General features: G+C 35.0%; 3 protein-coding genes across 3 annotated transcripts; all 3 read left to right on the top strand.

Moving 5' to 3' along the window:
* Positions 1-1,587: 1,587 nt before the first annotated feature.
* On the top strand, positions 1,588-3,985 carry LOC105131324 (calponin homology domain-containing protein DDB_G0272472-like). Its single transcript, XM_011034251.1, has one exon. It carries the CDS (start codon positions 1,722-1,724, stop codon positions 3,900-3,902), a length of 2,181 nt encoding a protein of 726 aa, XP_011032553.1. The 5' UTR covers positions 1,588-1,721; the 3' UTR covers positions 3,903-3,985.
* Positions 3,909-6,567, top strand: LOC105131323 (FRIGIDA-like protein 5). The gene is made up of 3 exons (XM_011034250.1): positions 3,909-4,362; positions 5,009-5,181; positions 5,278-6,567. Exons 1-3 carry the CDS (start codon positions 4,014-4,016, stop codon positions 6,136-6,138), a joined length of 1,383 nt encoding a protein of 460 aa, XP_011032552.1. The 5' UTR covers positions 3,909-4,013; the 3' UTR covers positions 6,139-6,567.
* A 2,603-nt stretch (positions 6,568-9,170) lies between these two features.
* On the top strand, positions 9,171-11,553 carry LOC105131322 (trafficking protein particle complex subunit 6B-like). Its single transcript, XM_011034249.1, has 4 exons — positions 9,171-9,366; positions 9,454-9,571; positions 9,648-9,861; positions 11,183-11,553. Exons 1-4 carry the CDS (start codon positions 9,215-9,217, stop codon positions 11,209-11,211), a joined length of 513 nt encoding a protein of 170 aa, XP_011032551.1. The 5' UTR covers positions 9,171-9,214; the 3' UTR covers positions 11,212-11,553.
* Positions 11,554-11,960: the final 407 nt, after the last annotated feature.

An 11,960-nucleotide genomic window follows, 5' to 3' on the forward strand; every position in this document is an offset into this window, starting at 1 on the left:
AAAACCGTTTCATGGACCAGGTCTCCGAGCTGCTATCCCTCGCCCCCAGGATGCACGAACGCTTGGCATTCTCTGGCTATAAAACCCAGAGAAGAGAAGAGAATGGGGGAGAAAAAAACACCAAAAAACAGAGGGAAGAAGGGGGAAAACAGAGAAGAACAAAAATGTAGGGACAGAGGGAGTGAAAGAGAGAACAGGGACGAGCAGAGGAAAACTGGGAACAGAGACGCGAAGGAGAAAGACAGAGGCACAAAACAGAAGGAAACCAAGGAGGAGCAAATACAGGGAGAGAGGAAGACCGAAAAAACCAGTAGAGAGAGAAGCAAACAAACAGAAACAAGGACTGAAACGAAGAGGGAGAGGGACCAGAGAACACGAACAGAGAAAACAGATCCGAAGAAAAGAGCAACCAGAGGGAAAACAAACGAAAAGAGGAAGAGAGAGAGCATCGTCCAATACACCTTCATCTTCAGCTACGCAGGTAAATCTCTTAGAAAAAGGGGTAAAAAATGGTTACCTCAAAGTTTAATAAAACATGAATCCTATGTTAATGCTGCGGCATGGATTTATGTCTTTCAACCTTCAGTTTCGAATAGCTTAATAAACCATGGATTTTATGTCGATATATGATTTAATGAACAAACACTTTTAAGATTTTAAAGATCATACTATATAGATGTCTGACTGCTACCGATTTATATATTGGTATTGTAGATGATATGAAAAAAAACGTATAACATGAGAAATAAAGAAATTTAAAACAAGTTTATGTAAAACATAAACGATAAGCTAAGAGTGCTAAATAATAAGATATATATGTTGTACATGAATTGTTTGATTATATATGACAACTTAATTTTTATTTAAAAATATATTTAAAGTTTATATACCGCATAATAATAATTACACATATATTATATAATAATATAAATTATATTTTAAAATTTCATTTTATTATATAAATTTTTTAATTAAAATAATTTTTTAATATAATATATTAGGTTTCTTGTTGACCATGAGATTATAAATTTAAATCTTATTACTTTTTATATAAATTTTAAATTTAAATAACTTTTATTTTAATATATATTTTAGATAATAATATAAATTATATTTTAAAATTATAACTAATAATTTAAATTTTTAAAAAATATATATAGCATATAAGTTGCATGAAAAATACAATCATCTAAGATTGTTTTTTTTAGCTAAGTTTCAAACAAAATCAACTTGGTCAATTTTACAATTTAATTTTTTAATTTTTTACTAAGTCAAAACTAGAATAAAATCAAGTTTTTTTATATAATTTTTTTTTTAAAAAAACTAAATATTTAAATCTAATTAACTTATAAACCTTATTTAATAGAATTTGTTTGAAATTGTGATAAACATTATTTTTTAAAATATTTTTTATTTAGTAATATATCAGATTTTTTTTTATAAAATTTATTTATGTTATTTACGTATTAAAATAATTCAAAAACATATTAAAAATAATAATTTTAAACTAAAAAATAAATTTTAAAAAATTTCAAAAATCGTAAGAGAGGGTCCGTACACGGGGTATCATTAAGGTTTTCCCAGCACATTAATAGTGATTATGATTTGCTAAAAAATTAATCAACCAATTGACGACGACCTGTCGTTTTACCCTGACCCGCTTCTTTGATTTTCTCCCCTCCACTCCAGTGAGTGGTGCTAGGGTGTCGTCTCCTACTTCAATGGAGGAGAAGATTTGCAGCGAGTTGAAACTCACTAAGTTAAGGCAAGAAAGCTTCAACCGAAGTCTCAATGAAATTCACGAGCAAGCCTCTTCCATTCTCTCCCTCACTCTTCAATGGAAAGATATCGAAAGTCACTTCGATTCCACTTTCAATTCCATCGAAGACTCCGCCAAAGCGCTTCGTACGAAGGAACGGCAACTGGAGGAGAGAGGGAAGGAATTTGAATCGAAGGAGAAGGAGTTTGAGGAACGGTGCGAAGAGTTTATAAAGTTGAGAGATGCGGAGGTTGAGGAGCATTATAAAGAGATTGAATTGAAGGAGAAGGATTTTGAGGAACGGCGTAGAGAGGTTGAATCGGAGAGGAAGCTGTTGGAGGAGAGGCGGAAGGAAGTCGAAGAGAGGGAGGAGTTGGTGAGAAAGAAGGTTGTTGAAGAGATTGAGTTGAAGGAGAAGGAAATTGAGGAAAGGCGAAAGGAAATTGAAGTGGAAAGGAAGAAGCTTGTCGTAGGGTTTGAGTTGAAGGAGAAGAAAATTGAGGAAAGGCAAAAGGAAATTGAAGTGGAAAGGAAGAAGCTTGTCGAAGAGTTTGAGTTGAAGGAGAAGCAACTCAATGAAGTTCCATGGGTGAAGTTGAAGGTTGGGGAACAACTTAAGGAGTGTGAATTGAAGGAGAGACAGCTTGAGGATAGGGCTTTGGAGATTGAATTGGCGAGGAAGAGAAATGTTGAGTTTTTTGACGAGCTTAAGTTGAAGCAAAAGGAAGTTGAATCGGAGGACATGAAAAACAAGAAGTTTATAGAGGGGTTTGAATTGAAAGAGAAACAATTTGATGAAAGGTGCAAGGAAGTTGAATCGGAGAGAAAGAAGTTAGTTGAAAAGCTTGAATTGAAGGAGAAGCAACTTCTGGAGCAGCAGAAAGAAGTTGAATTGGAAAACAAGAAAATTAAGAAGTTTTTTGAAGAGCTTGAGTCGAAGGAGAAGCAAGTTGAAGAAAGGCGCCTGATAGCTGAATTGGGGAATAAAAAGTTTGTTGAAGAGGTTGAATTGAAGGAAAAGCAACTTGACGAGCGGTGTACGGTAGTTGAGTCGGAAAAGAAGAAACTTGAGGAACAGTCCAAGGAGATTGAACTGAAGGAGAAACATCTTGAAGAGCAGTTGAAAGAAGTTGAATTGGCAAACAAGAGGTTTTTCGAACAAGCTAAAGTGCTTGAGTTGAAGGAGAAGCACCTCCTGGAGGGGTTTAAGGAACTTGAAATGGAAATTTTGGTTAAGTTGAAAGAAGAGAACTCTAAGGAGTGGAGAAGAGAGCTTGAGTTAAAAGAAATAAATTTTGGGCAGCAAGTCAGAGAAAGGTATGATGAAATTGAGTTGAAGGAGAAGAAAGTGGTGGAAGAGTTTAGAGAAGTTGCATTGAGAGAAGAGAGGGTGGGGAAGAGATTTAGAGAGGTTGAAGAGAAGGAGAGGATGGTTAGAGAGCTGTTTAAGGAAGTTAGGGTGAAAGATGACGAGTTTAGGGAACGGAGAAAAGGGGTGGAGTTGAAAGGTAGGGAGGTTGAGAAGAGGCTTAAAGAGATTGGATTCAAAGATAGGAAGGTTGAGGAGAGGCTTAAAGAGATTGGATTCAAAGATAGGAAAGTTGAGGAGAGGCTTAAAGAGGTTGGATTGAAAGATAGGAAGGTTGGGGAGAGGCTGAAAGAGGTTGGATTGAAAGATAGGAAGGTTGAGCAGAGGCTTAAAGATCTTGGATTGAAAGGCAGGGAGGTTGAGGAGAGGGTTAAAGAGATTGCATTGATGGAGAAGAATGTTGGCAAAAGGAGCGAGGAAGTTGAATTGCATAGGAGGAAATTAGAGGAAGGATTTAGAGAACTTGAGTTGAAAAGTAGGGAGGTTGAGGAGATAATTAAGGGGGTTGAGTTGAAGGAGAAGGAATTGGAGGAACGGTGTAGGAGGTTTGATTTGAAAGGGAAGCAAATTGAAGACGTTCAGTTGAAGGAGAAGGAACTAGAACAGAGGTTACGGGAAGTTGAAATGGAAAATAAGAAGTGCTTGGAGCGAATTAAGGAGTTTGAGTTGAAGGAGAAACAAGTTGCTGATGCTTGTATTGCCCATGTGAAGTCGGAGACCGTAGAATATTCCATAGATGCTAACCTACATTTTTCAGTGAAAATGGATGGATAGGCATTGCAAATTTTATTAAATAAGCGTTGTAAACATGATGAGAAGTTGAAGAATGAGGTATCTACTGCTTTGGGACTTTCCTCGGATCCTGCAAAGCTGGTTTTGGATGCCATGGAAGGGTTTTACCCGCCCCATTTGAGGGAGGGTGATGTGGAGTTCAAAGAGGTTGTTGTGAAAAGAAGTTGCAATCTTTTGCTTGAGCAATTAATGAAAATATCCCCACCAATCGAACCCCATGTGAGAAAAGAAGCGACGAAACTTGCCTTTCTTTGGATGACAAAGATGACAGTGGATGGTCAACACAATTTGGATGTTTTGGGTTTTTTTTATCTGTTGGCTGCTTATGGACTGGCCTCTGCTTTTGATTCAGATGAGCTCATAAGCCGTTTGGTGATTATTGCTCGAAAGAAGCAGACTCCTGAATTCTTGCGTGTCCTTGATCTAGGAGATAAAATTCCTGGTAAGTTTCTAATCCTTGTGCTCAGTATGATTTTTTTGCTTTCTTCTGTGTCTATAATCTAGTAATCCTTTTTCTGCACTACCATGCTATTCATGAATTGCAACTATTCTATATTTGGTATTGGCAGAAACTTGTATGTGATTAAATTATAGTTTATTTCACATCTCAAGATTCTGTTATGAAATACAAGATAGTGGAAAGTCATGGAAATTCTTTAAAAAGTTGGTCGTTTTTGAAGCTTTCTCTGGTGGTAAGTCAATGAATCCTGTATTGCATGGAGGATGCACTGTATACCCTTTGTTTGGAGCAGAAATGCATGTAACTGCAATTAAAGGCCTTTTTGAGTGTTCAGCTTATAGTCATTTGTTACGGTGTTGTCAAGAGTGGTAAAGGTCAAGGATAATCTTCTGCTAGTGCTAGCATCACCTGTCAATTTTTAAGCATCGTATAGCGAAATTAGCCTTGGGAAATCCACTTAAATCCATGGCTTGAAGCACACCAGTTTTTCCTCTCAATTTAGCCCTTGACTTCTTTAATGCCTGGTGAAAATTAATTGATTCGATTCTCAATCAATTATTTTTTTCATTTGAAATATCTACTGGAGCGTGATTGAACTTGTAACTATTCTTTTGCATGCATATAACAGGTTTTATTCAAAATCTTATCTTAAAGAGACAGCCAATGGAAGCTATCAGATTCATTTATGCATTTGAGATGGTTAATCAGTTCCCACCTGGACCTATCTTGAGGGATTACTTAAGTGGTTCCAAGATTGCAGCCAGAAAAATTAAGAGGAGGAACAAATCAATTGAAGGACTGGTATGTTTTGCTGGCTTTCTCCTTCAATTTGTCAATCTCTTCTCTTGTGTACGATCCAACTGTTATTATATGCTGACGCTTGAAACTTGCTAACAGGTTGAGTCTGTAAAGAGAAGAGTAGCTGACCTAATGGTTGTACTGAAATGCGTTGAAGATTACAAGCTTGAAACTGTATTCTCACCAAATACCCTCAAGCAACAAATAAAAGACGTCGAAAGACAACTTTCAATTAGGAAAACAAAGTTACCAAACCTGGGAAGCAATTCTACTGAGCCTCATCTGAGTGAGAACAAACGTTTGGCCCCAAAAGCTGCTGCTTGTGCCTCTGTCCTTGCGTCCAAATATGTCTCTGCCACTATACCTGCTCTCAATTCCACGATGGCAGCCTGTACTGCTCCCATCACAGTCACCTCCCTCGCTCCAACTGTTGCCTACATTGCTTCCCCAGTCACAGTCACCTCTCCTGCCCCAACTACGTCCGCTATTGCTAATCCAGTCGTCCGTATCATTGTCACTTCTCCCTCCACAACTGCTGCAGCCGCTGTTACCCCAATAGCAGTTGCCTCTCCCGCCACTACTTCATCCATTACTACCTCAACTACCCGAAGTACTGTTGTCTCCCCCTCCTCAAGCAGTGCATCACCTTCTGGCTCAATCCCCAAGACTGAACCACAATACCAGGGTGGAAATAAACGCTGTCAAGCGCAGTACCAGGGCAGTGATAAGCACCCGCACCCTCAAGAACAACACCAGAGTGGAAATAAGCGCCCTCGGATTGCTAAATCATCTGAGGTTCCTCTAAGAGCACCATTACTTAAAAACACTAGCATTGCACACCCGGTGCCTGTCCCTCATCAGCGAGCAGAAGGTCCTTCTATAAATCAAAATCCATCTGGCGGACGCTACAATTGTGCTTGGTTATCGCCCACTAGACCCACAGCTGAGCTCCCATTATAATTATGGATATCCATCTTATCATCAGAACACGTTTGGAAAACCTGGCTATGACAGTGCTGCCCCCTCTCAGCGGCCATAGATTGTTACGTGAAACTCTTGATGACATGGGTCAGGATAAAGTGGGAGAGGAATTTCTTAAAATCATCTGTGGTCAACAACCAGCTGAGAAACAGTCGAAGCTTGAAGCAGATTCCTTTTGGTACTCTAGTAGCTTATAGCTAGCTAACCTTATTCTAGGATTTTGATGCCTTTGCTCAAAGATTCCAACATGCTAAGAAGATTAAACTTTTTGCAGGTGTGGTCCCAGATAATGTTAATAATTTATTTTTGCCTTGCACGTTATTGGTAGCAGCTGTACAGCTAGGTGTATTCAGTCCGAACTAATCAGCTGGACAATATAGTATCACTGCATATCAGCCTATGGACCCACCGATGAACTCCTTTATAATATTTTAAATCCTTGTTATTATGATCATTGGAGCATACATGGACCATCTGACTATGATAATGCAATATCCTTTCAGAGACCCTGAAGACTTCTTCTTCCTTCTGGTGGCTTTGAATCAGCCAAATAAGAACTCGTGGCAACCCATAGGCAGGTTTTAAGTTTATTGAAGTAGGAGAAATAAGTTTATTATAGGGACCGAAGCAATTTGCAGTGAAGACTGAGTCGTTTTAAGAGTGGGCTGAGAAGAGTTTGGGCTGATACATGACAGGTTCGAAAAAGGAATGGTGCTGAATCGAGAGAGATGATGGCAGGGAAGATAGAGGAGGAGCAAGAGGCCATAACAAAAGGGGAATGCCTGTATAAAGAGGACTGCGAGTTCGACGATGTTTGTCCTCCTGATTTGCATTGCGAGAGCGTGTACTGTGAGAAGCAATACAGGTGCATGTGCAGGAGGAAAAATAAATTAACAATTCCATGCCATATATTTTAAAGCAAGGTTAAATCTTTTTCTTGAAAGAATAAATGTATCCCTTTTGTTTGATGATGATGATGATCCAATCTTATTTTATGAATAAATGACACAGAATTTGTATTCTGAAATATACTAAATAATTAATTATTCTATATTTCAATTTCACCCTAACTTCTTTTCGCCTTTTATTTTTCGTGTTTGTTTTTCACAATCATATATTTATTAGTTCAAAAAAATTATCATATGGTTTGGGTTTCACTCGTGTTATTCTATTTATAGTTTTGACGGACCCAGCCCTGGATTTTGCCTCGCTGAAGTCCCATATCACTAGGTAATGAACAACCCTAAAACGACATGGTTTTAATAATTAATTAGAAAATTAGATCATTTGCCAACATTCCATTGGAAGGCGGATGTTTTTTTTTTAGGGTAAAAAAAAAAGTGTAAGGGTTGATTTGATGTAATTTAATGAATTTAAAGGTTATTTGGATGTTTATAAAAATATAGGTTGATTTAAAAAAATTATTAAATGATATTTTTAAAAATTTTTTAAGAAGATAATAAATTGAATTGATCTAATTTAACTTGTCAGATTTATGAACCGAGTTATAAGATTGTGATAACTTCATAAAAAATAAACTTAAATAAATTATAAAATTTGATTCTTAATTAATTTAGTATTAAAAAATAAAATAAAAAAATAACCGAATTTATCTTATCAAGTCGAGTAATGAAAATATGATAATACCATAAAAAGAAAAATGAATCATATAGTAAAGATAAATTCTCAAACAACCCAATATTAAATGACAAAAATAAAAATAAAAATCAATATTACAAAAAGAAAAATTGATCCAACTTTCTAAAACTATCAAACTCATAATTTAATCACAATTAATTAAAGAGTTGTAATCTTTCTAGAAAGATAGACTATTTCAAAAGAAATATTTAATAATAAAATTATAAATTAACAATTATATTTATATTGTTAGTATATATACTTTATAGTTAATTAGTTGGTTATATACATAGATGTTATTCACATAAATATATTAAATTTATTAATAAAGATTTTTTTTATATTTATCAAATATTTTATTAATAAATATAATATTTGATTAATGAAACTAAAATAAATAAATAAATAAAATAATTTTTTTATATACTTAACAAAAAAAAAGAGTAAGCAGCTGGACATGGATGACTAGTATATCTACTAAAAAAAAAGGCCTGACATGTGCACCAGGCCTCTCTTTATTTTTTATATTGAAGGGTGGAGAATGCATTGTTTACCATTTGATTTTTAAAAAACACAAAATAGAAGATACATTGTCTGTGCTGGCTGAATAGGAGTCAATAAGTCATTTTTCAATTTTTTTTTAATCCAAAAACATCCTACATACCTAAATAAACTAATTCATTACTTAAAGAAATAAAAAAGCATTAAAAAAATAAAAATTCAACTCAAATTGAAAAACCTTATGGAACTAGATCTATCTTGCTGGCAAAGTAAATGTCAAATAATATCTTAATGAACCTTTTCTTATTAAATTGGATAAGCTGACACCAAGATTTTCTCTTTCTCTTCAACCAAAACCTAACAAATCTATTTCTTCTCTCTCAACTTAATGACTAAAAAATAAATAAAATAAATTTGTGTATAAAAAGTGAATTTTTAAAAACTATAAGGATTGAAAATGTGAACCTTTCATGACAATTTGCAAAGCACCATATCAAACCCCCCCATTATCAAAAATTAAACAAACCACTTATTTTCCTCTTGTTTTTACTTAGGTTTCATGTCTATTAATCTTTTTTTATTTTTAATAACAAATTAGAAGTAATTAGACATCAATTTTGCCTCCAAAGGTTCAAATCAAAGAAAAAACAAATTGGATGACCAAAATGAAAAATAATACGAAAAATAAAAACTGGAGTTCCTACCCAATACAACAGCCCAACTCGAGTACTTGTAACCCAAGCCCATCTATCCCTATCCTGCTGACACAAAAATGAAGAAGAAAACATATCAAACAGTACTATCCTGCTGACACAAAAATGCAGAAGAAAACATATCAAACAGTAAATATATATATATATATTGTTTTTTTTTCATTTTAGTGAGGGCAAAGAAGAAGAAAAAATAAGAAAAGGAAATGGGAAGAGAAGTATCGAAGAGTTGCATGGATGGTCTCGTGACAGAAATGGTGTCATCATATTGCACTCGATTTTACTCTAACAAACCAGAACTCGCTGCCCGCCGCATCGAAGCCATTGGTTATCAAGTAGGCCATCAGCTCTCGGAACGGTACAGTTCTCCCTCTTTCACTCCATGGCAAACCCCTCATTATTTGTTTCATTTTATTCTTGCTGATTCAATTTTGGGTTTGATTAGGTACACAATAGAACGGCCTCGTTTTACTGATCATTTAGAGGCAATTAAGTTCATATGCAAAGATTTCTGGACTGAGTTGTTCAAGAAACAGATTGATAACTTGAAGACTAATCATAGAGTGAGTTCTGTTAATTATTTTTATTTCTTATTTGTGGGTTTTTGATTTTGAATATGTTTTTTCTTTTTTTGTTTAGGGTACGTTTGTGTTGCAAGATAATAAGTTTCCATGGCTATCACGAATGTCGGGGGATGATCTATCGGTTGAGAATGGAATGGAGGATCCTGAAAGTAAAGGTGCACAAGCAATGAGCATGTATTGCTATTTTCCTTGTGGGATTATAAGGGGTGCGCTTTCGAATCTGGGGATTCCCTGTGCTGTTTCTGCTGATATTTCCAGTCTTCCCGCGTGTGAGTATGCTAGATCTTGACTACTTGTTTCGCATTTTGTTAATCAATGATGGAATATTAAGATTTGATGTGCATTCAAATATTAATTATGAATTATGATTAGCTTATAGGAATGGTAGCTTCTAGTGTTTTATTTATAAAGCGAAATTGGCTTGTTGAATTCCTTTTTAAAAAACTTTGTTGTTGCTGAATTATTAAACCGTGGAACTTTGAGTTCATGTTGGATCTGCGATGGCATACTTTCAAGTGGTTCCATGGTCTTTTAGATTATATTTCCACCGGAATATTTTTACCGAAGTTCATAATTTGTTTAGCCTTCTTAATGCGATGAACTGAACTTCACAAATTCTCTTGTTCACAACAAAACAGATCACTAGTTTATTATTGTTTGCATGAGGAATGCTAGCACCAAATGCTTGCTTTACTAGTTTTCCATGTTTGAGTGAAAGAGTAAAGGCAAGATAAAACCTCTGTCACCGGTTAAACCGAGCAGACAGACACCTTTTTTCCCCTCTCCATGGCTGTTAAAGCCCCTTGTTTCTTGAACCGGAACCAACCACAGTCAAAATGTATACATCGAACACATCTTCTCACCCTCATCCTTGTATTATCACTATGTGACCATCTTGTATGGATTGATATTAAGAAAATGAGAAAAAATTGAACACTCTTGTTTTAAAAAATTGATCAAAGAATGAAATTTTAATTAAATTTTGATTTTAATCTCTTATTAGGAAATTAAGAAAGGGTTATGAGTATAAATTTTGTTTTCACGATTTTAACCACAAACCAAACCCTCAGTTCATGTTGATTTTGAAATGCATGAACTGTGTCGACTTTGATTGACTAGCTTGAGACTAGCAAACAAGAGGACCTGCTGATTGGTGCCTGTATAAGTTTCAGGAGTTGCATATTTGAGTTTTCTGTTTGGAAGGTAGAGACTGGGTGATAGTTGTTGTAGAAAGAAACCATTTTTTTGAGTTCTCTCATGAAAATAAGAGTAAAAATCATTCCTCTGTCAGGAATAAATAATTGGAACTATAGAAAATGGGAATCCAGACAAGCAGAATTTTGAAGAGTGGTCTGTGATAAACTTGTTGGAGATAGAGATGATCCATCATTACTTTGAGAAAGTAAGAGAACAGAGAAATATAACCAGAACCAAAATCTAGGTTGGCTTCAATTTGTTATAGAGATGTAGGAAGTTACATAGCATGTGTCATTGTGAGCGTTGAAGTGACTGCCCCTACCACTCTTCTTGATGAAACACTGCATTTTGAATAACAATATCTCACCATATCTGTGGTTATTCACTTGACAGGTTCATTTGTGATCAGTGTCAAGGCTTGATTGGCATCTCACAACAAATGCGCGTCGAAGAACGTGCTTGCCACCAAATATGATATTTGGCTCCCCGCCTTTTCTCCATGAAAATGCACTTGTTTGAGAAGTTCCAAGCATCCCACAAAATGTGTCCAAAGTTGCAGCAGTGGAATATTTTCAGAGGAATTCCTGTTCCATGTATGTACCGGAATTTTTACTTGTATAAGGTTATGTTGATGATATTATTGTTTCATTAAATACAACCTGTAAGTGATGCCATTGTTCCTGAATACTCTTTTTTATGCAGCAAGTGGTGAGTTTGAGTACTGTGGTAACTCATCAATAGCAACACCATCTGAATTCTTTTTAGGAAATGCAAATAGTGTTTCATTAAATTTATTTTTTAAAATTAATTTTTTTTTATGGAAGTTAAAAATGATTTTTAGAAATTAAAAAATATTATTTTAATATATTTTTAAATAAAAAAATATATCACTGTAACATTTCCAATCCTTCTTTAATAATCGAGAATCTATCTTCACAATGTAATTATCCAGACACTAAAATTGATTTTTATCAACGAATGTTTGCATCAAATGCCTCATGGTAGCGACAGGTTCTTCGAAATTGGCAACTTCAAATAGTCTCCTCTCATATTATTTATTTTTAGATTCCTTTCATAGTTAGTTTTATTAGTTCTTAGTACTTTTCCTTTTCCAAAAGAAAATTCGAAAAGGTGTTAATTCAGTTGTTGAGAATGAAATGATTTATTTTAT

This window comes from Populus euphratica, unplaced genomic scaffold, assembly GCF_000495115.2.
Source record: "Populus euphratica unplaced genomic scaffold, PopEup_1.0 scaffold103.1, whole genome shotgun sequence".
In the NCBI taxonomy this organism is placed as follows: domain Eukaryota; kingdom Viridiplantae; phylum Streptophyta; class Magnoliopsida; order Malpighiales; family Salicaceae; genus Populus; species Populus euphratica.